The sequence below is a fragment of the Amblyomma maculatum genome, chromosome 7 (genome assembly GCF_055883805.1).
Source record: "Amblyomma maculatum isolate TAMU_Amacu chromosome 7, ASM5588380v1, whole genome shotgun sequence".
Lineage (NCBI taxonomy): Eukaryota > Metazoa > Arthropoda > Arachnida > Ixodida > Ixodidae > Amblyomma > Amblyomma maculatum.
Genome location: NC_139350.1, coordinates 103,610,965 through 103,634,863, shown reverse-complemented (window position 1 = coordinate 103,634,863; position 23,899 = coordinate 103,610,965). Strand labels below are relative to the sequence as shown.

At 44.5% G+C, this 23,899-nt stretch overlaps 1 protein-coding gene across 1 annotated transcript in view; it reads right to left on the bottom strand.

Annotated features, from left to right (window-relative positions):
* Window positions 1-1,547: 1,547 nt before the first annotated feature.
* The window catches only part of LOC146184230 (uncharacterized), a 55,698-nt gene continuing 33,346 nt past the window's right edge, over window positions 1,548-23,899 (bottom strand). Inside the window, exons 3-4 of the mRNA XM_084609305.1 lie at window positions 11,197-11,421; window positions 1,548-2,315 (exon numbers count right to left, since the gene is read on the bottom strand). Coding sequence (XP_084465431.1) covers window positions 1,623-2,315; window positions 11,197-11,421 — 918 coding nt within the window. The 3' untranslated portion in view covers window positions 1,548-1,622. The remainder of the gene's footprint in view (window positions 2,316-11,196; window positions 11,422-23,899) is intronic.

The window sequence follows — 23,899 nt, the reverse complement described above, 5'->3', positions numbered from 1 at the left end:
GGCGGCAAACTCTGGCCTCTCGCCTCAGCCGAGCGTCTTCCGCCGCCAAGCCACCTGCTGACCTAAACCAAGAGTTTGTGGACACTGGGCGTTCCGCACACTCCGAGCCCACGCAACCGGGAGCGTCCACATGGACTTCCTTCTTCCAGCGTTTGGTGACTTATCAGTTCACATTCATGTTAGTTTTGCCTGTTAAGGTCGTTATTTGTTATATGCTACTTTTTGGTCGGGTCTAATGTGTTTGTATAAAAAGATGTTCCTAGTTTGACTGGTTTGATCGTGTGTTTAGTTCCACAAAATCAACCCTTTGATTGCTGGTTATTAAAGAACCTCCTCAAATTTATGTAGTCTACTGTAGAGAGTGCATTGATGAAACACTTTTTCTACCTCTTGAGCACCAGCGCCCATTGTCTATGTGCAATGCAGAAGGACATTGTTTCCTGGGAGAAAATTAGCTCTTCAACATGCGTTTTTAACTTTAAGCATTCAATGAGCAAGTTGTCCCAGAGCAACTCTTCTTGAATAATTTTGTACACCTGGAACAGTTGCGAAGAAATTTCTGAACAAGATTGTGAAAAAAATGCATGATGTGGTTGTGATTTCAATGCTCATAAGTGCAATTTTGTGGCGCATTTATACATTCCGGTTTATATTAAAGTAGTGGGCACTACTTAGTTCTGAGAACCCTAATTTGAGTAAATACAAGCCAAGTATACTAGTTATCTTAATGGCGTGTTGGCAAGGAAAGGCGAGGTACATTTGTTAAGTGTGAATAAATGAAATTTCTGACTGTTCTACAAATGCCATTTCGTTACTGTGTTTTACAAATGGACTCTGGCTTAGGAAGTTGCCACAGCCTTGTTGCTTCCTAAACTTTCTTTTGGGTTGAAAGTGTGAAAGTACATTGTTTCTGGCTGGTTATTTGAAGAAATGTTATTTCTATGGGCGTATTCTTCAGATTCAGCTAAGGCATTGAGTAAACACATTGGTGCTAGAAGCTGGTCTGCTGCTTGGATGCAGAGGATGTCTGACCAATGCTCTAGCGTGTAGAATGTAAACAGCTTTGCATTTTACATGCGTACGGGTCTTATACTTTTATTTACATCATTTCTTCGCAACACAGCCCATATGCACACATCCTGTGCTCAAGCCTACGCTTCGCTTTGAGTGGCATACAAAGTAATTTGGAAAGCTCAGGTTGGGATTTGCTGTACGAGCACGTATACCGTGTGCGGCACCCTCCTTTGGGCAAGGGTGCAGCACACGGTGCTGCAACACCCTTCTGCTGCAGCACACCTCCTTGGGGAAGGGCGCTGCAGCAGAAGGGTGTTAAAATATACATATTTAGGGTGCTCCCCATGCGACAAGGCAATTACACCCTTAAGGGTGTAAACTTTTTTACTGGCACGATTGAAACTTTTGCTTGCTGGCGAAATAATGCCCTAAGTAATATTTTAGCGTTCAGCTGAAGGTTGGGAATCTCTGTGCTCTATATGCGCGTTAAACAAAGATAACACTTTCTTTGTCTGATCACTGACGCACACAAATAACGTGTTAGTAATCTTTATTTAATAGGCATATGGAAATCTCTTGATCCAGCCGAAATGAACACAGATCTATCATCAAGCAACGACACCGGTCCATAGAGCATTCTGCAATGCGTTCAAGCGAGGAAACTCTGCTGCACAGGTTGTACAGTGGCACCAGTGAAGCTTTACGTTGGGCATATAAAACTGAAATGAAAGCCTGAGGTGAAAGCTGTCTGTCGTTGCATGCCGAAGTGTTCGCAAGGAACTGGCAAGACACCGCAGGTCATCCACAGTGACTGACAGCGCCGACAGTTGCGCATCGGTTGCTAGCGTAAGGCGCTGTATATTAATAAATGTCTGGTATCGGCAGTGTGCTAGAAATAATCCACACATAATTGTGCCATCAAGGTGCAACGTGGTGATATTCGTTGCTGTGCTGAAAAGCGCGTTCATGGCGTATGCATCGAGCTTCACTTCAGTCACGAGCCGCATGCGTACGTTGGCTAAGCTCTGAAAGCAGCCCGGGGAAATTAATGGCTCATCAGGCACGAGACTACAGTAAAACAGCGATATGCTCTCGAGGTTTGGCCAGTTTGTGGCGATTGCGTTCAGGCGGATACCTGACACATTGCAGAGTGAGAGGTGTTTGAGACGCAGCTCCATGAGCCCCTCTTCGAACAGGTGTCCAAATGGACAGGGAGGGCTCCCTTCATAACGCAACGTAAGGTCTGTTACGTCATGGAATCGATAAATCTGTGTGACAGATTCCAAGGTCCCCGTGCTGACCTGCGGAAAGAAATGAAAGTGTTAGATACAGCCCCCTGTGTGACGCTCTGATTATACACCTGACGGCTTAATTTGAGGATTGTATTATCTTAAACTTGTCAAAGATGTTGAGCAAACCGTGGGCACTGTAAATGTTTCGAGTCATGTGCATAGGTAAAAATCTGACAACACCGCAACACCCGCACTGGAGTAATATGACAGACTGAGCACTGAGGCTGCTGCTTGTGCGACGCTAGACGCGTCGTCATTACTATTCTTATCTCGTTTAGTTTTCTTTTACCTTTTCGTGTCGTTATTAATTTTATAATAGCTTTATATCCAAATAATTTTGCAATTCCCCTCAATGACCTCTAGCATCGGCGCTCTAGACAAGGAGAAATAGGAACACGTCCACCTGTATAGTTGGGTTATAGCAGGCTTGCATTATGCGGCCCGGTGATTTGAAGCATGAGCCGTTTTCGTTTCTCTTCCTGGGAAGTCTTCCCATGAAATGAAGACTTAAAAAAATTTCGCCGTGGAGTAGTGGGTTGCGCGCTAGGCCAGAGCAAGGAAGGATGATGGTTCGCGTCCTGCTGTGAGATTTGTCTTCTTATTAGTGAGCGCACTGATGATCTCTCGCGAAATCTCCACGCAGGTTCTGTACACGCCATTCATGAGTCATGAACGACTGTCGCCTTAATAGTGAGGAATGCGGAAAAAGGACAAAGAGGCGAGGTTCATGTAATGCAGCGAGATGCAAAGTGCGTGCTCTGCATGTATGATAGAAAGAGTCGCTCTTTCCTTACCGACTTTTGGCACTGGAGAGATAGGCAATGGATTTGATTACTTGAACGCAAGGTCTAGAGGATCAATACCGACCGCGGCGGCCGCATTTTTATGAAAGTGAGGTGCTTAAACACCCGTGTTGTGCGATTCCAGTGCATAATGAAGAAGAACCACAGGCAGCTGAAATCAACCCAAAGAGCTCCAGTAGTAAGTTGTCTTTTGCACAGTCCATATATGCTCTTTTGGACTACTGAACCCTAAAAAAGCATTACGTAACGTAACGTGCAGTGGTGAGCAGCCTTGTCGCACCGACGGTGCTCCGCGGAGCAAGTCAGCGCCATCTAACGTCAGGCACTAGTTATGGAAATTACTCCTCCATTATACGGCTCCTCTTTCTCTCTTTCCCCTTTAACTCCCACCTTCCCCCTTCTCTTACGGCGCGGTTCAGGTGCCCACAGAAACAAGTGACAGATACTGCGCCTTACCCTTCCTGTGAACCAATTATCATTATTAACCCCGTAAACATGCGCGGCCAAAATAAAGCGGTGCCTGTTTGTGGGTTCTCGCCCTCGTTTCTGCTCAGTGCTTGCGCTTCATGCCGCCAGGTACACGCTTAACGATATGTAACAGCGGCCAGAAAACCAACGCGTTTCGTTCGCCCCACGAAAGCACGTGGAAGTGATATCCGGTAATCGCTTGGTTCTAAACCAAGTTCAAGCGATAGAGGATGATCGCGCGTTTCAATTCCGAACAAGGCTAAGATTGTAATATTTGGGCCTAGTTTGTTGTTTGTTGTACCGTTTGGCTTGTTCGTTGTGTTTTTTTTTTGTCACGCTATATATAAATATCTCGAACGAGCAGTCTGGTTTCGTCCTGAAGGTTACCACTAGTCACCATGCGTTGCAGGCGTATTGTTTGCTGCCGTGTCTGCGCTGGATAATCAGCGACGGACCCCGCATTTAGGGCCTGTGCATATTTAGGAACTTCGCCAGCGCGAAAGCACAGGGGCGACGGGTGGTGCGTATGCAGGAATGCGTATAATTCCGCTATCACTCGCACTCGATAAACACGGCGGCATCGCAATGCCTTGGTCATCGTCACAGCCTCACAAATGCAAGCAGCGCGGCCCTAGCCGCATGAAAGGCGGATGCTGGACAAGGAAGTCATGAGCAGGTATCCCTTTGATTTGCCGCGCATGCGCACGGGACGCATAACTCAAATCCAGAGCCTAACGTTCGATGTCGCTGACCTCCGCAGATGGTGCCTCAATGCCTTTCGCCTCGAAGGCATCGATGCAGCGTACTGCACAGCGCTGTCGGCATGCTCTCTATATTCAAGACTGCTCACCATTATACGTAACATAACACATAACGTAACACAGCTAATCTTCAACCGTCAGGCGACGTCCTGACACTGACAATTAAACCGATTCATCGACAGCCGCTGGATTCATTAATTTTTTTTTTGTTCAGCACAGCTGTAGGAAAAAAAAATCTACTTCGCAGATATATCAACGGTTCAATGCGCAGCACTTGTGAGAAAAATAGAACATAAAAAAAAAACATTAACCAGGCCGCTTTATTGAAGGCTGTTTAAAATATCCAGTTTGCCTGATACAATGGCCAGCAATGTAGATACAAAAATTTCCGAGAGCAGAGCAGAATCTGCACTGGAGAAACGAGTAAACTTGATCGTTGCTGCTGCATATGGTATATATCGCGCGCTCCCTTAGTAGAGATTGACACTGCGGAAATTGTCATAGCAGCTGCGCCTTTGACGACATTGTATAGCATGCTGCGCATGTTCTTTCATGCTTTTTGTCTTTGTAGGCTCGTGGTGAAAATATCGCGATTTGCCCGCGAGATGTGCCAGCGAGACTCCGCCAGTGACAGATACGGCGCCTTTCCTTTTCTCTAAACCAATTATAGAACGCCGATGAACTTTGATGCGTTCGACGGAATGCTGGTCATGTTCGACAAGGGGCGTGTGGTGTACTATGGGCACATCCGTCACATCCACACGTCGTTATTACTCTGCCTGGCTATTTAAACGTCTCACTTATTTTTTTGGCTATAATTCATTGCCTAATTACTTAATTTTACCCATACGATTTGCCAGACGACTTTTTTTTCATCCTCTATCTAGTACAATCATTCTTTTTTATTTAGTTTGGTTTGCGAGGTTTAACGTCCCAAAGCGACTCAAGCTATGAGAGACGCCGTAGTGAAGGGCTGCAGAAATTTCGACCACCTGGGTTCTTTAACGTGCACTGACATCGCACAGCACACGGGCGCCTCATTTTGTTACTACGAAATCGCGTACACAACGAACGCCAAACCTCAAACATAGACACTTAGTGCTTACGCATCAATAAATATCACTGCGTCAAGTCAGCTTTTTCACAAAATATAGCGCCACAGGCTGTTGCAAGCTCAAAGGCATTCGCAACCGCGCGTGGGTGCTTTCTTCAAATGCACGCTGAGGACAAATTGAGCATGGCCTGTGTCAGTATATTGTCGCATTCTATGAATAATGACGCTGCTTTCAACGGAAACCGAACTTTTACACACTGTAAGCCAGAAAAGGCCAAAAAGCTACAGGTGTTGCCTCCCCCTGCCGATTGGATGAGTAAAAAAAAAGGAAAGGTGGTGTGTTGCCAGCAATTTTTATGCGCTGATCTCAGGCGCCAGCTACATCGCCATTAGAAACAAAACGAGGGCAACGAAGTCTGTTTTAGAGCGCAGCTCTTTGGCGTCCGTTCCTGGGTTTCGCGTCGGCGTCGGCCTCGTAACCAGCTCCGCCCCCCTTTCATCCACCCAGCGCTAGCAGCGACCGACTGATACCGCAGGATGCCGCTGACGCCGCTAGAGAGTCAAGATAACGTGACCGCATAGAACACCGTCGCCGCCATGCAGAAAGAGGAGGGGAGGGTCCCCCCCCCCCCCCCCTGTTCCTGTGTGGCGGATAGGGTGCTCTTCAGGTGCCGACGCGCTGGTTATTTCACGTAGGCCCCGGCACGTCGACGAATACGTGACCACCTTCCCACGGCTAGACCTGGTTCTTGGCGCTGCGGAAGCGAGGGTATCATATTGTTGGCGTCGGCATCGGCGGCGTTGTCCCTGAAACCAACTCCGCAGCTGGGGTTGACTCACTATCGGCGTCAGCAGCATCAGTCAGTCGCTGCTATCTCTTCCCTCCTCCCTTTATCGCGTTGTCCGCTTGCTGCGCGCGCTTCTGCCCCCATCGTTTGCCGCTGGGTGTACACGCCGCCCCCCTCCCTCCTCTTCCTGCGAGTCTCCAGTTGTCAAAGCGCCGGCTCGAACTTAATTCCTTTCTTCGCGCGCTCTAAAAAATTCTGTGATAGCGCATACATGTGTTGCTCGATTTCTTTGCCTCAATCTATCGAAAAGGTGAAACAGCTTATTTGCTGCGCTCAAATTTCGCATTAGGAAGTAACGTAATCGTCGGTAATTTTTTATTTTAGACTTGACAAATTTCAATGGAACGAAGGGGAACGTTAATTTTTTTTTTTTTCAAGAATGAAACCGCCACCTTTTTCCGGAACAAACGTGAAAGCTACAAAATGATCAGTCGAATTTCTTTTATCGACAACGAACAGACTCCAACGACGGCAAACCACTAGGCAGGTGATTTCATTTTGCGATATACTGAGGTTAATAATTTAGGTGCGACATGCATATAACCGCAGCCCTCTCTTTTTCTTGTAGTTTTCTACACATATGCCTATATTCACTTGCCTACTAGCGTTGAGCTACAGTCCCCAACTGCCTAGGCGCGTGACACCACCGCCTCTTAACTGTTGCCGAGCGGCACGTATTGCATCACCTGCCCGGACGGAGCGGGTCTAATTTATAGCTCTTGCCATACTCTTCTTCCTCCTTCCGCGGTAATCATCCCCCGTGTTCCTCCTGGGGTAACCATCCTTCGGTCATTTGCTCGTCTGCCTGCGCCAAACCTTTCCCTTCTACGTAAAGGACCATAGGCATGTTTCCATGGCATTCACCTTGCACTAGCGCCTTCCTCCGCTCCACCATGGAAACCCCCTCCTCTTCCTTCTGCGCTAACCACAGGCCGGGTAGTTAGCCTAGCAACCACCCTTAGATTGTACATTCCAATGTGCTCTTCATACTCTCCCTCTCCTCCTTTTACTGTAACCACTCTCAGGGTGGTTCTCATGGTGACCACCCGCTGGTTACTTAACCTTTCTTCTCGCTATACACTCCTCTTTGAACGTCAACCATCCGCCTTCTTCGTGGCCGCCACTTTACTTTTCCCCGGAGAAGACTGTCCAGTTAAGCATAAATTCGTTGTCGCCACTCTCTTCTTTAACGGTAGCCCTCCTCTTCCTCCTTGTGCAATAATTACACACCCGGGTGGCTTGCGCTAAAACTACAATCAACGGGCCGCATTTCTGCAGTCTCGTTAAGCCCTCCTTTGTCCACGTTGACCCTCCTCCACCTTCTTTGCAAACTACCCTCCGTATGGCTCTCCAACGCTGCCAACCAAACATCCGGTTATGCCTTTCTCTGTTCTTCATATACTCCCCTCTTCCCTTCGTAACCTTCCCCTTAGTCCTTTAACGACAATCACCTTCCATATAGTCTTTGCAGTAACCAGCCTCCTGTCACCCATTCTTCTGTTTTCATCATATTCTTCTGTTTTAGCTGTAACCATCCTCCTCATCTCTCCACAGTAACCCCATTCTGATGGCTTGTGTGGTAACCACCCTTCAGTCACGCATTTTCTGCATTCGCCATATACTCTTCTTTCCGCGTAACCCTTCTGCACTGTCTCACATAGCCACATTCCCGTTGCGCATTCCGGAGCTTCCCTCATACCCAGGGCTGGAGTAACAAGAATGAAGACCCGGTTTTAAAAAATTAGGAAGACCCCTAAACCCCCCCCCCCCCCCCCCACCGGCCGCTACTTCCATCGCCGACCCTGTTGTCCTGTTTGAGACTTGCCGTGCTTTAGAATTTCCTACAAAGTACACCCCATATTTGCTGTTATAATCTGCATATGGACTGTTTATGACCATCGCCTGAGCATATACATTCTCACAGAGCACAAGGACAGACCAGCATTTGTAGTGAGCTAGCTATTCCAGGAATTGACAAAACACACAGCTCCCTCAAAAGTCAGGATGCGCACTCATGAAAAATAAATGTTTATAGTGGTTACTCTCATGGCTAATTCGATAGCGCAGGACAATTGGCTACGTGTGTACACAGAAGAAGTAGAGATGCGTCTTATTCATAAAAGCTTCGCAAATTCTTACCGTAAGTATGATGCCAATCGTATAATAGTTTCTTGAATTCATTTGGCAAAACGAATTTAGGCTCGCAGGCAATGTTTTTCAGGAAACTGCGATATTATGTTCTCTACGGCGACGTGCAGTACAGCATATAATATTTATGACTCCAAATGTTCTCTTAATACGCGCAGCTAAACATTCTTGAATTGATTGTGCCCTTTTACCAAGTTAATATATTTACATTATGCATATTACTTCAACTTTCAAAATCAAAGGAAGCACTTTTGCATGTATTGCACAACTTTTCTGCTTTCAATTCACAAAATTAATGTACATTTTATGAGATAGCGTATGTAGCTCACTCCACCGAGAAGCCACTGCCGCTTTAGGCGATGGTCGGGAAAGATACGGTGGGCAATGAAAATAAGGTGGACACCTAAGTTCCTCCTTTAAGTGTGTTATTGAACAAAGTGAGTGGTACCTCTCTGTCGCCTCCTCATGCCAAATCTCGTTCACGTGCACACATTTTCATTTAAAATAGGGTAAATACATGAGTCGTGCTATCACAGCTTAAGCGTCCTCTTATTTTTGCTGAAACATTACATGTTTACACAATGAACCAAATACATATTTGAATATTTCACAGGAATACAACTTTTAAATGGGGCGTGTATTCACATTCCGTGTCTTAGTTTTTCATTACACTTTTAAGCAAGTCAATAAATGTTTACATTTCTATAAGTGTTTCTGAGCCTTTTGTTGGGAGAGTTTCTTGATAAGATCTTGTTGATCTTGTTGTTGGTGAGATCTTGTTGAGCCACCTGAGAATTTCGCATCTCTACTCACAGCACAGCAGCTACAAATTACTAAGGCAGCTGTCAGCTATTAGGCAGTCATATTTAACTAATAATTTATTGATTTCATACTAGCTTTCACTGCTTATGATCAAATTTATAAAACTCACAACTGACCACGACAGTAGTAACGACAAAGGCCAGTTGGTTTACACCTAGTATGAGCTGACTCCCGCCTGAAAACCAGCTAGTACTCGTTGATTACACTTTGCCACCTAGTGGGACTAGCTGACTTCCAGCTGGTGGGCACCTGAAACCAGGGTTTGCCAGTTGAGTACCAGCCGGGACCAGCGGAAACCAACTAAAACTAGTCAGAACCACCTAAGACTATTTTGTATTTTTTACATACTTTTAGACGAGCGCAACGTTTTGCAGTTTGAATAGCGAAATATGCGGCTGACATTGGGATTAAGCGCACGATCGACGAACAGCTTTTGCAGCATTCGACATTGCAATACCTAAGGTTTAATTTTAACCATGGGAAATCATGAAGATGATAATAGGACTATTTTTTTATCAGACCTCGAAGTCCGCCACTCTTTTTTTTAGCTCTCGGAGGGCCCCTGAGAACGGTGGGACCGCTTCATTTGAACCATTTGAACCCTGAATAAGCGAGCCCTGCTCATACCCTCTTCTTTTAATGGTGACTCTGCTCCTCTTTCTTTGTGGTTGGCACCAAGCTGTTACGCCCGTGACCACTACTAGTAGAACGAAGCTAAACCAATGAAACAGGCATTTAACAGTTATCCCTGTAAAAACAGGAATCACGGTAGATTGCAGAAGCTGTTCGGCCTTCCGGATTGAAAATAATATCGTGCGAGCGTAGGTTTTTCGGTGCATTGGCGCCCAAGTGATGCAAAGAGGGAACGAGCATGCCACCGGCCATATTGCTGCAAAGAGCTTCGTGTGCTTGCTGTTTTGCTTCGTGGAAAGCAATCCCCGTGTGGCAAGTGTTATCGCCGAGTTGTGATAGTGTTGCATTTGCTTTCAATCTACTACATATCAGATCAGCAACTTTCCTTCCCTTGGAATCCAGTTTGTTACCCTAAGCGACCATCGGTTATCCCTTCTTCGCGCTACATGTCCTGCCGATGCCCATTCCTTCTTCTTGATTTCCACTAGAATGTCAGCTAGGTTTTCGTAAATAACGATAGCTATTTTTGGCATCACTCGCTTTATTTACGGTGGATAAAAACAGTCGCAGCTTCTTGGGGCCCCGATGCATAGCTGCCAATAAGGCGAGAATTAGCAGGGGTTGCTTCACATTAATCAGAACCGCCTACCAGATGACGCTACCTACAGCCGCGGGAACTGTGCGTATGCCCCTTGCCTTGCAGTGCTTTCTCCGGTCCTTCGTATTTGGGAACAGCTAGCAGCATTGGGCAGTTCACTCTCGCACATTATTACTAAAAATACGGAAGGGTGGGCACCGAGGTTTTATATTACAGCACGCACGTTCCGCATGTGGGGCAAATTATTTCGGAACGACATGACTCGTCAGGCGCCCAAGGCGGTTCTTATGGTCGGCCAACAGATAGTTCTGGGTCCCTTTCAAACGATAATTTATTTACTTGTTCAAAATACCTTACAAGCCCCAGTTACTCAACATGCATTCAAGACATCTCTCAAAGCATCCTATTTTACCTAACATACTCATAAATTAAAGTACCACGGCTCGAGCTTCCCCGTTCAATCATTTCCTTTCAAAATGAAGTGAACATATACATCCTGCCGCTGCGTCTAGAGTTTTTGTGCTGCTGTGTGTGCATGTGTGGTGCGTATGTATTACGACAGGTGGAGCCACCACCTGAGCAGCCAAATATCAGGTGTTGTGCGAGCGAGGATCGAATATGCTCCGAGAACGATGTTGTGTACGGCCCGACGCCGGCCTGTGTAACCCACCATCCATGTGAATTAAACCTCTTGTTACCGAAAACACAACAGAAACAATCTCATAAAATAGGATTATTGAGGAAGGTTTAGTTACCTCAAGACGTGTGACTCTTGGAAAAAGCTCGCTCGCCTTGACCACGATTTCGGGCGTGATGTTCTCCTCGCTGATTGCAGTCATTCTTCCGTCCATTCGTTCGAAGCTTAAGCCGAGAACCAGGCTAGCCGACGTCCGGAGTAGGCGGTTTTCCGTCAGCGCATGGACAAGGCATGGATCGGGAGAGTCCACCAGCTTATGTACGGCCGTCTGCACCTCGTACAGCTGCAGGGAGCATACATAGAGAGAAACCAGTCATGCTGGAGTTAATGTGGCGGTCTCGTTCTTAGTACAAAAATAGGTCACAGAAAAATTTCATGATTTGAATGCTTAGCCAGGCGAATTTAGACCGCTGAAAAATGATCCAAGTCGTACCTCTAATGAGCACAGAATTCAGGAATTTACCCACCTCGTATACTGCCACAAACTGCACAATGCTAAAGCCGACCGACATTCCACCCGAAGCGCCCTTACTAATCAGGACCAGAAATTCTGGGCAAGCGCATTTTTCAGTGGGGAATTTTCATGCGCACAACCCGCGGTCAAATTGTAGGAGTGTATTTTAACCATGTATACGCAGATCTGCCTTCGGGCCACTTGCAGTTTTCTGCTATGCATTGTCAAAAAGGGCACCCCAATGCTTTTCTATTGCACTCTTAACTATTTTGTGCCAGCGAAGGTCAAACTAAAAAAAACAAAAACGTCACCACACTTTTGAAAAGTGGACCATTTAAATCAATATTTACATAACACTACCGCGAAATATTCTAGAGATTCCTCACATATTAAAATGGGTGCCCAAGAAAGCTGGACTTGCCCCGATGTTCATATCAGAGTCAGCTAAAGCAAACGCTTCTCACAAAGCGTTTTTCGCGTGCCAGTGGCCGCGCATCGACGGATAACGTAACACGTTCCGCGGACCTAATTCGGACACTCGCTTTCGGTCATGCGGTCAGCTGTGTGAGCAGCCGTAATAACGCGACAGAATTAAGGCTGACGTTGGGCGAAGAACCAGCGGGGCCAGTGCAAGAGGGTACGCAGGATTCATCGAAAATGCATTGCATCAAATGAAATGAAATTGATGCAGGGCGAAATGGGAATCGCACCCAGGACCCACGGATTACAGCTCAGACACGCTACCCCTATAGCCTACGCAGGCACGCTCGTACGGCTTGGTTAGCCCGGGCGCTTAATTATATGCTTCGTGGCCTTTCACATATCGTAGTATCTCACGATTAAATGCTAATAAGCATGCGTGAGGAGAGAGAGACAGTAATCAAGTTAGTAAGCGCAATCTTACAATCATGCATCAAATAAACTAACTGCAAGAGCTAGATTTGAACCAAAAACCTAATCTATCATTGATGTGCTTGCAAGCGCCATATCAGAGACATGCAGCAAAATATGAAAATGCGAGAGGTTACACCAACAGCCTAAATGTTTGTAAACGCGGCGCCAGTGCATGTCGGTTCCCAATATATTGTTTTTCCTTGGCGCTCGAACGACGTCCTCTATTTCAAAAATAATGTGGCTGTGTTGTGGTAAATCATACGCAAATACCTCAACGAAGTTTACGCCTCGTTTCTTTCGCCGCAAAGTTGCGTGTTTCCCAGAAGGATATAAATATACTGCTGGGGTGGAGACGGTGGGTGCGGTGTCAGTTTTAAGCGATAGCTTGTTAAGTTCGTTCGGTCGACAAGCCATCGGCGTATACGCTGTCGTAGTAGTCGGCACCGCATATCGGGAAATAATCGGGTCCAGCGTAAAACATGGTTATTTGCGGTTTTAGTGACTGCTGATTAATAGGTGTGTGATAGGAGATAAAGAGTTAAAGAAATCATTGTCTTAATGATATAAAAATCAAAACATGGAAATAAAGATAGGAAAAAGGAATTCAGAGGTGGCAAAATTCTCAGAATGAAAGGTAATGCTTGATGATGCTAATTGAAAACACTTAGAGTGCGTAATTAGTCAGTTACAATTGAAAAAAAGATTGGAAAAGGGGTCTCTAGTGTGTAATAACGATAAAATTGAGGAGCCTATAATTGATGATGCTCATTACGAAAGTTTAACGCGCGTAATTGACCAAGAAATTACCTGAAATAATTGAAAAATAAACAATGGAGAAAGTGTTGATTATTTTCGAAAACCAGTAAAAGGACAAGCTAGCAAACGCAGCTATAGTAAGACATGAACGGCCAAAAACACCAGAATCAAACGCACCATTTTCCACATAACCTTCAAATAAATCTTGAAAATTAGGGGACACTTAGGCTTGGCAGTTATGGGTATGACGAGATAAAGTATCACGCATAGGGACGATGGTTTTTCACTTTTTCGCTTTCGAAATTTTGTAATTGTTGCCTTTTTTTAATTTTTAAGAATTTTTATGTACCGATGCTTCGCATCACCAAACATTGGGTTTCCATTTTGAGCAGTTTGGTATTCATGAACCCCCTTCTCATATTTATTAATTCCCATAATTATTTCAACCAATTATTTGATCAATTACACACTCTGAATTTTGTTAATTAGCATCATCAGTCATTATCTTTTCATTCTGAGTATTCTGACATTTTGTACCTTCGTTTTTTCTGTTTCGGTTTTCAATTATTTCAATTGATGAATTACACACTATTCCCTCCGCGGTGGTGAAGTGGTTAGGGCACTTTAGTTCTGTGCCAAAGGATGCGGGATTGATCGAATCTCGGCCCGGCGGCCCCTTTTTTTTTTGGAGGCGAAAAGCTAGGCGTCCGTGTGCTGTGCGATGTCAGTGCACGTTAAAGAACCCCAGGTAGTGAAAATTTAGGGAGCCCTCTTCTGCCTCATAGCCATGCTTTGGAACGTTAAACCCTATAGGCTCCGTGCACGCCGCCAGGAATGCAACGCCCGGTGCTGCGTTCAGCGCCCAGGTGCCCAGTGGCGGCCCCTTCTGCATCGAGACTGGGAAAAAGCGCCTTAGGAATACTGGACGCAGGGACCTCATCATTGCTCACTTCTGGAATTCATCATAAAATCAGCCAACCTTTTTTTCCATTCATTTAATAATTTATTCATCCTTCATCTCATACCCTACTGATGCCTGAGGCAATAAATATCGATTAAAGAAATACATGTACATAAAGGCCTTAAAAACATTTTTCTTATTTCAAAGTGCAAATAAGATGTCGGCCCTCCATGAAGAAAAAGCCAGTACACCGTGAAACAGATTATAAAATTATGAAACCTCATTTCAAATGCGTTGTATTTTTAAAAACATCGCGATATTTGCGCGTGAGTGTCATCCAGCGGCCGGCACTGGACGGGAGCGTAATGCATATAGATGCTAGCTCTTGAAACAAAATTTTCTGAAACAATTTTCTCGTTTCATCGTGTACTCATGTTGGCAGCCGTTCATCACAGTTGGCATGTGCTTTGAAGAACACTGCGACAAGGTATGCAACGACATTTCGCATTTATATTTTTAAAAGGGTGCTGTATTTACATATTACTACAGGTAAGGCCCTCAACAATTTTCCCATTATTCAGATTGAAAGGAAAGGCGCCGCGCTCTTCGTACGAGCCTCCTTTCGTTGCGTTTGTTGCCGCTGTGGTAACGATCAGCAGTAAAGCTTTTTTTTCCATGTACGGTAAGTCTTTATTTTCGAGGATAATATGAAGCTATTTGTGGCGACAAGGAGTGCTGCTTTTGTTTTAAAACAAATGTGGGTTTTGATTAGATTTTTCCCTGTGCATGGTAGGGCATTTAAATTAACAGTGCATTTCACTGAACGAGTGGAACAATTAATTCTTGATTGATGATGCCGCTTGCCTTTCTCGTGTCAATTTCAGCACCCAGATGCCTTGCGTTTGCGTGTTATGTCGTTAACGCCGACTGTCTGTGTCGTGCACGTATGCTTTCCTCGAGAATGCGGGTAGGACAAGTGATGACTTCGAAAAGCCTGCGTGATGCGTCGCCTTTCTCTCGTGTGTATTTGCATATACGTTATCGGATACCATAATACTCTTTTTCTAGCGAGGCCCTCAGGAATGTTTCGTTCCCGGAGACAATCTGTGATCGAGAAGGTTGTTAGTGAATGCCGCATTGTGTACTGTTCACACGCTGCTCGGACTGGCCCATCTGGCTTGTGTCTACCTTTTGATGATGTACTTCCAACCCAATTACAGGATTAAACCGAAAAATAAAGGCACTAGGAAAATTACTAACGCAGAAAGGAGAGTGAACCAAAAGATTGTGCTTTCCGTTGTCCCGCATAGTTTGTCAACCTCAATTCTGTCTAGCTCCTTGATGATTGCACCAGCAAAGTCATTCAGCAACTCTAGTCAAAGTAAACTTATTATGGCACATTTGACTCCCCTACTATACACTACAGTTGTTAACAGTTCTGACAAGGCATACACACTAAAATTCGCATGCCTTTATCCTTCGGATACCTAAATCAGGATTGCATAAATCATTTGGACCATAATATACAAATTTTTGGGGCTAATATATTACCCGAGCATGGTTTAAGAAGAGCCACTCAACTGCCCTTTCTTTCATGTGGTAGACCTGTTTACTAGACTGCAGAACAGCATATCATTGTTCTTTTAATTCTGTTGTTTTAAATGAGTTTCGTAAAATGTTACATGTGTTTGGTAAAAGAATTGAAACTTTTTTTTCAAATTTGGAGGGGGGGGGGAGTTGCTGAATCCTTTGTGAGTTTATTTGTATGCAGTTTGCAGAGGTATTCTTTACCATAATATTATGCTTATACAATTTCTGTGAACCACAGTGGCTTTCGTTTACTGGCAGTAATTTTCATTGTTCTGCTTGTGGTTTTTAAAAGTTCTGCTGAAAAGGCCTGCCGTGCACACCAACCTACTTCGCTGGCGCTTCCAATGTGAAAGAGCTTGTGCAGAAAGCTGCAAGCGGACCGGCGGATGCATGTGTGTGGAACATGTGGTGCAGAAGCGATAGGAAAACTGTCGAGTCTATGAAAATGAACAGACTTTTAAATGGCTCAGATATCAAAGAGACCACTTCAGAGCAATTACTGCGCATACCATCTTTACCAGGCAACAAGGTTTGCTTCTCAGCCACATAGTGTATCCCTAACAACACCCCTAAAGACTAGAACATTTTACAGTGCGAGGCAAAGAGTGTTGATTACATTGTATAGGTTAGGTCTAGAGCTTGGAGGTAGCTTAGTGCTGTATTGCATGAATAAAAATAAACCTGGATGCTTAGTTAACTTTTACAAACTATGCATCTGAGTCTGTGCAAACGTATCTTATGCGAAGTTCCAATCAGACATTTATCCGTTACTTACTCAAATCCTAAACCTGTCTGTACTGCAGCCACAATTATTTGAACACACAAAAAAAGTGTCTAATATTTTTATACAAAAAGGGCTACGGATAAAAATATTGAGTTGAGATAAACAAGATAGGCATTGTGTTGCACCAGTCTCCTATCAATGGATGCTTTGTGGTCAGAACTTGATAAATTTTTAAATTCAATTGTAGAGCAGTTGAATGGTAGGTAGGTGACACAATTCGCCTGAACACCATCTAAAAGAGTCAGCTTTCTTTTTGTAGTGATAATTATTTCATTGTGTGAATTTGTGCTATGATGGCACAGCATTCTAGGCCCCTAAAGACTTGTTTGTAAAAATATACTGAACTCAAATCATCACAGTGTCTTCGCAAAAACTATTGGGCATTCCTAGTGGACACTGGGTGGAAGAAAAAAAATTATTTGGGCACCGGGTGTTCAGTAAGGTAGTTCGCAAACTGTTAAGACTGCCAAACTGGCCTCCCTGGAGCTTAGTATTGTGCGTATCCCTGTTTGTAAATACTTATAAACTTTGCACATAAAAGACCCACACCACATAAAGTAAGTCTTTAGGACGTACAATGACAATTTTTAGTTAACTATTTTGAAGTACCTCATGTACACTACACATTGTATCTGATGGTCCTAAGCTTAGTCTCTTAACTTAAAAATTATTTATGTAGACGAGCAGGCTTCATGCCACTGTATACAATGCCATCAGTTTATTGCCAACCTATTCCACAATTCATATATCGTTCAGATAATTAGCCCAATTCCTTCACGCCTTTTGCTGTTGGTTTTGTTAAGCCTGACAAAAATTTGCTTGATCAAAGTTCTTACACTGTATCTCCTTCTCTTGACGTTTCCTTGTGCTTGGATTTTCAGGAGTGTTGCATGGCTACTGCTGATGGAAATTAGGGTTCATTTGTAATACAGTACTTTGATGAGTTCAATTATATTTTGCCAGTAAGCATGTATGTCATTGTTTTGCAGTAGCGATTTTGTAAGCCTGCCACTCATATGCAGATGCATGCCTTTGCATGCCTCCAGCACCCGTTTAAGCTACTTCCGTTACGTGGGCATAGTGTCCCCCCCCTCTCCCATTCATCATGTAGGGATGAAATTGTCTGGATATCTCACCACCATTGCCGTCTTCACAGATCCCTCTCTGCCGAAGGCACTTTTTGCTCAATCGCCCATGCCGCTCTGTGGATTACCATTCAGGATGATGATACCACCCGTAACAGCATTTAGGGTGCCTTTGTAACAATTTAACTAAGTATCGTGGGAAACTGGGATTCTTATTTTCCTCTATTGTAGAGAGAGCAACTCCCTCATGCATTATGTACGGATGGAACCAACTGTATTTCTGATCATCATTGACGTCCTTGGAGATCTCCCTCTACTGAAGGCAATCTTGGAGAGGTGTTCAGCTGCCCATGTTGCTGCATGGACTAGTTAACTGGATGCCGTTCAGTTATGACGATAACTGGCACCCGTAGGGCCGTAACAGCACTTAGCCTCACACTTGTTGCCTCAGCAACAAAGAGAGCCTGATAAAGCAATTGAAACATCCCTCTGGCACAGTACAGCGCGTTGAAACCGGAATCTCCCCTCCTTTCTTGCTATGAGCCTCCAATCGTCTTCGGTATAGAGTCTTTGCAGCCCTGTTTATGTTTTTGGCAGATGACAAGCCCGGGTGAAGCGTGGAAGCACACCAGTGGAAATAATTTGACTAGCAACCTGTGTGTGCGGATGGGGCGACGGTGTGCAGGAGGAAAATTGGAAGACAGCCTCCTGACGGGAAAGGGTTCTATACCCTTACTGGAGATAGTGTTGCCGTATTTGTTTTTGATGTAGTTCGTATTGCTCGTGAGGCCCTGGGTTCAAGGCTGAGCCCAACCTACGGGGTAGTGCCCACCTAGCATATCATTTTTTGATTGGCGAATTGACTTGTAGAGCTGGCCACTAAATCTACTGCCCTTATTTCTTTATTAATCAAGCGATTGAAGAAAGGGTAGTCCAGTCCATTCCGAGCTTGGACTCCATGCTAAGCCATATAACATGGTTAGACTCTAACTAGTTAGGTTGATGGGAAAACAAGCATAAAATACTTGTTTTTGTTAATTCATTTTCCCCCCTTCCCAGCTTTACTCAGAATATACTGGGTGTCCCAGCTAACTTGAACCAAGGGTTGCAAAACAATATATTTGAGGTAGGTCAGTGAAACCAGTTGCATACAACTGCCAGCCTCCTTGTGCGCCACAGACAATTTTTTGTTTTGCAATTAATTAGCTAAATACGTTAATTTTTCTAACTTACTAAATATTCACCTTAGACCAGAAATGTGATTTGGGAAGTTGTAGAGCACCTTCAAAAACCTAAATTCCATTAATTGCGATAAAGAATGTCTCGCGTGTATCTTTCTTTCCAGGCTCAAAAGAAAGCACGCCAAGTACAAATAATATCACGTGACTAGCGCATTTCATCGCCACGATTCTGGTGCTCTCAGTCGTGGTTTGAGCGATCGAAATCAGCTGCAGCCGTGACCCAGTGGTCTCGTTGCAGAGGCAGGCTGAAATGTTGGCGATGGTTGCAGCGAGCTAGCTCGTTCGTCGCCACCGAGATCTTGGCAAGGCCTGCGCACCCAGCAGCCTAGGTCACGACAGGCGGATGGCGATAAAGTACCAGCAAATGAAGGTGCGAGCGTGAATCTGAGTGAGTCACATGATGTTATCTCACCTCTTCACCCAAGCCTGTGCGCACAGATTCAGTGGATGATACCTTATCGCTCATCCGCTTGTCGTGGCGTTCGCTGATGGGAGAGAAGGTGATGCAAAGGCCTTGTTAGGTCGCCGCGCTCGCCGCTACTTGCACCGTCGCGTGGGCCGGAAGTCTGACGCGGGAGAAGCCATCGTAGGCATATCGGCCTGCCGCTTTAATGGGGCCGAGGAGACACGGCCGCAGCTGATTTTGTTCACTCAAATCACGACTGAGAGCCCCACAATCGTGGCGCGCGAATGAGCTATTCATGTGGTTTTATTTGTATTTCGCGGGCTTTCTTCTGAGCCCGGAAAAAAAGATACACGGGATGCTTTCGTTATCGCAATTACTGGAATGGGGATTTCTGAAGGTCCGCTCAACCTTTCCCATTCGCATTTTTGATCTAAAGTCGATATTTATTAAATGAGAAAATTTAACATAATTAGCTAATTAACTAATTGCAAAACAAAAAATTGCCTGTACTGCGCAAGGAGGCTTGCAGCTGTGTGCAACTAGTTTCACTCACCTACCTCAAATTTATTATTTTGTAACCCTTGGTTCAAGTTAGCTGGAACGCCCGGTATATTATGCTGTAAATATACATATGTTGTGCTGCCATTGTCTTCAAGTATGCCTCATTTTAATTCATTTCACAAAATACATGGTTGGAAATCTTGGGCAAAAAGTTGCTCGGGGCAGCTTGACAAGGCCCAAGAGACCATAATAAGGTAGAGCAGTGCAAATACATGATTGCGAAAAAAAAAACTTTTATCCTATATTATATACAATAATATATACTCATATTATATGCAAAAGAAAACACTTCATATAATTTAACCATGGCTCTGTATAGAAATAGTACTGCTACAATGTTATTGCCGAACTGTTCACTATAGACCAACACCGTGTTTACAAACAAAGGGGGTGCTCGCGGTGCCGCAGCCGACTGGGGGTGAAAAGTAGGGTTAGCGCCCATAGGAATACATGGAATCCAAATATTCCAGAACAGTTTTCTCATTTCACGGGGCACCTTTGATATCGTTATTTGGTACAAAGCAACTATGAACATCCTAGAACAGATCACCAAAATATGAAATCTCATTACCGAGGTGAAGTATTTTTAAAATACCGCGAAACATGTGGGAGTGCGAGTTGGGAGGGCGACCCGTAGAAATACATGTAACCAAAACTTACCGGAACATTTTTGTCTTTTCGCAGAGCGTCAGAAGCGGTGGCCGGTCTTTAACTTTTAAGAAGTGTGTGATAAAGTATGGTGCGTCATTACGAAGATAGTCGACTTTTAAAACTCCCCAAATAATATTATGAATCCAGACACCGCCAAAAGGCAAGCTGCAGGTGTACCGAATCGCGCAGTTTTGCTTACAGTCTGATATGCTGCCGCACAGGGTAAATAAGCTTGATAATACTGTCGCTCCAGTGATACGTTTTAGACATAATTACATTTAAAAAACAGTTGTCAAACGCCATACGACAATATGGATCGAACGAGATTCGCGCACTACAGCAAACGGCAGCGCAGCTGGCGATACCCACCGTGGCCGCCTCCAGCTCCGGAGCGTCTGCTAACGACAGCGGGTGGTGCATGGTCGTCTGCAACTATGCGCGGTCAGTTTATCGTGCAGCGAACGGTCCCGCAATTCGTCAGACGCATTACTTGCAAGAGAATGTAGTGTGCCGTGCAACATGACACGTCGTGCAAGACGTTCACCAAAAAATGAAAAGTGCTCAACGCTGCTGAACCGAGCAAAATGTTGCGGTAAGTTGTGTTTACATGTATTTCTATGGGTCGCCCTCTCAACTCGCACCCCCATACATTTCGCTGTGTTTTAAAGATACTTCGCCTCGATAATGAGATTTCATTCCTTCACTATCTGTTCTATAGGATGTTCATGGTTGCTCTGTGCTAATAACGACATCATATGTGCCCTGTGAAATGAGAAAACTGCCTTGAAATATTTCGGTTCCTTGTATTCCATGAGCGCTAACCCTATACTGTTCACCCTCAGTCGGCCCAGCCTGGCGACGGAAGCGCCATCGCATCGTGCTTACGTCAAAGATCGGTGTTGGTCTATACAGTATTAACACATCATATGTCTAACATTAAGGCAAACAGCAAACAAATGCCAAAAATTAAGTTTGTAAGAACATAATCACACAGTAAAGATCGAATATTAGGAAAGGAATAATAAAATCAAAAGAAGTATACTGCGTTTTGCTTTGCCTGATTTCTGTCAAGTTCCTTCTTATGGTGCATACAAATATTGTTCCCGCAAGTCGTTTGTTGCGGGCTTAGCACGAAATTTATATTTGTTTAGCAGGGGGGGAGGTTGTGTTTCCATGACAGGTACTTATAATTTGTTAGAAAATGAGAAATGCGATAGTTTTCTGTGTTGTGCGTAGCGACAACTGGTTGGTGGCGTTGTAGCGAAGCGGTGGCAATTAAATAGTCACGAAATTAATTATTCAAACAAAAGTATGCGCGCAACACCCGGAAATCATATAATGAAAAGGTAGGAATGAGGTTATAGGTTGAGAAAAGCGGATCGGTATGTGCTAGGTGTTTATGGTCTTCTTCCATGTCAAACTACACGACTGGAATGTATTTTAGTGCTTGATGAAGATGACATATCTTTGACACTGAATTGCACTGTGCTCCTTGCTGAAAGTGAGGACAGGGCCGCTATATGTGTTTGGCATAGTTCAAAGTTTAGTACACGGAACAGTGCAAAGCTGTCATGGAAAGAACTAGTAGGATGTCGTTCCCTAGTTTGTAACCTGAGTATGCATTCTTATGGGCGGGCCAGTTGGCTATACGACCTCTGGCGCTGCATGGTTATACGCAAAAAGCTATACACACACAAGAGAATTAAACCAGGACGTTAACACAGGTAATGTGCTCGCTACCAACTGCCAGTTTTTGTGGAACGAAGAAGAAGAAAGCTTCACCCAAAACGTGGGGTTACAATACGAAGAAGAAGTAAACAAAAGATTCAGAAAAAAAAAATGCGAAGAAATTCAGAATGAAAAATTAAATAAAAATAAAACGAAAATAATGACAAATTAGGTCGAACTTCTCAACAGCAAGGAGGTGATACTTACTTCTCTGTTTGGACAATGTGACAAGACGTTCGGACAATGTGACAAGAAGTAGACCTAACTTTCATTATTTTCATTTTATTTTCATTTATTTTTTCATTCTGAATTTCTTCGCATTTTTTTTTTCTGAATCTTTTGTTTACTTCTTCATATTGTAACCCCACGTTTTGGGTGCAGCTTTCTTCTTCGTTCCACAAAAACTGGCAGTTGGTAGCGAGCACATTATCTGTGTTAACGTCCTGGTTTAATTCTCTTGTGTGTGTATTGTTTTTTGTGTATAACCATGCAGCGCCGGAGGTCATCAAAGCAACACAATTCCCGCTCACTACAAGCTGATCATAACTATGGAAGAGTTGTAGCAGGAGAACACTGCGCTAAATATCAGGATGTGTGAGTGCATAAATGGCTTTAAGAATTAAGCTTCACATATTAGCAATTTAGCCGCATTCAAGATCGGTAGCTCATTCTGCCCTCATTGGGCGTGCATGCAGAGTACTGCGCATTTCGTTTTTTTTTTTCAATTGAAACTTAACGACGAGTCCTGGCTGCCACTGCCCAATGATATCGAGGACGATTCACCGACATCAAATAGAATATTTCATCTGGTGTCGTATGTGACAGTGACAACTGACATTCAGACGTCTCGACAGAACGGCAGCGGGTGCGTGCGACTTGCCTGCACACGTGTGTCGTCATCATGTGGCGTCACACAAAGCAATGCTGTCCGGGCCCCACGCGGGAATTCAACTTTGATTGAAGTTTTTGCTTATTTAAAATTATTGCTTGCGTGTTTAAAAAATGAAATCGCGTACTGTGATGACCAAGCCTTCAGCAATATAAATCGACCATTAACTGCAGTATGGTCGAAAAATCACCGGAGTTGACCTTTAAAATGCGCTACGATCAAGCTGTCACAGTTGGGATTTTTCATGCTTGTGCCGATCGACTGTACGCAACGCGAGAAGCTGAGCTGCGTACGTATTGTTGCGTGCACGTACTTATCTGTGAGCGTTTCGTGACGTAGGAAGATTAGTTGAAGGCAGTTGATACTACGAAATATATCGTAAACAAAAACTGGCGAGGCTGTACATAAATTGTCGACGTAACTTTCATCGCGTTCCAGGGAAACTGGAAATGCATCGATTCACCGGCGCCGATCGCTAGAGCACAAAGGAAATACATAAAACAATGTACAACTGTGCTGGCAGGCACTGCAGAATGCAGCAGAACCGGTTTCCTGATTGTTTTACAGTGCTATGAGCCCTATGCTAGCGGGTTTTTATAGCACGAGCGAGCGGCGTCTACTACTTGGACATCTTTAGCTCATTTCAAGGCTTCGCCGCTCGGTGCCGCATGGATTGCTGGAATGTCGAATACTGGGCCGCTGCTGACGGCTGCCACAAGGAGGCGCTGCTGACAGTGAGCGTGCAAAAGGTTTTTACAGCGGCTTTATGAATATGCGTGGCTGCTAGGAAGTCGGCTAATGCAGAGTTTCTTACTCTAACT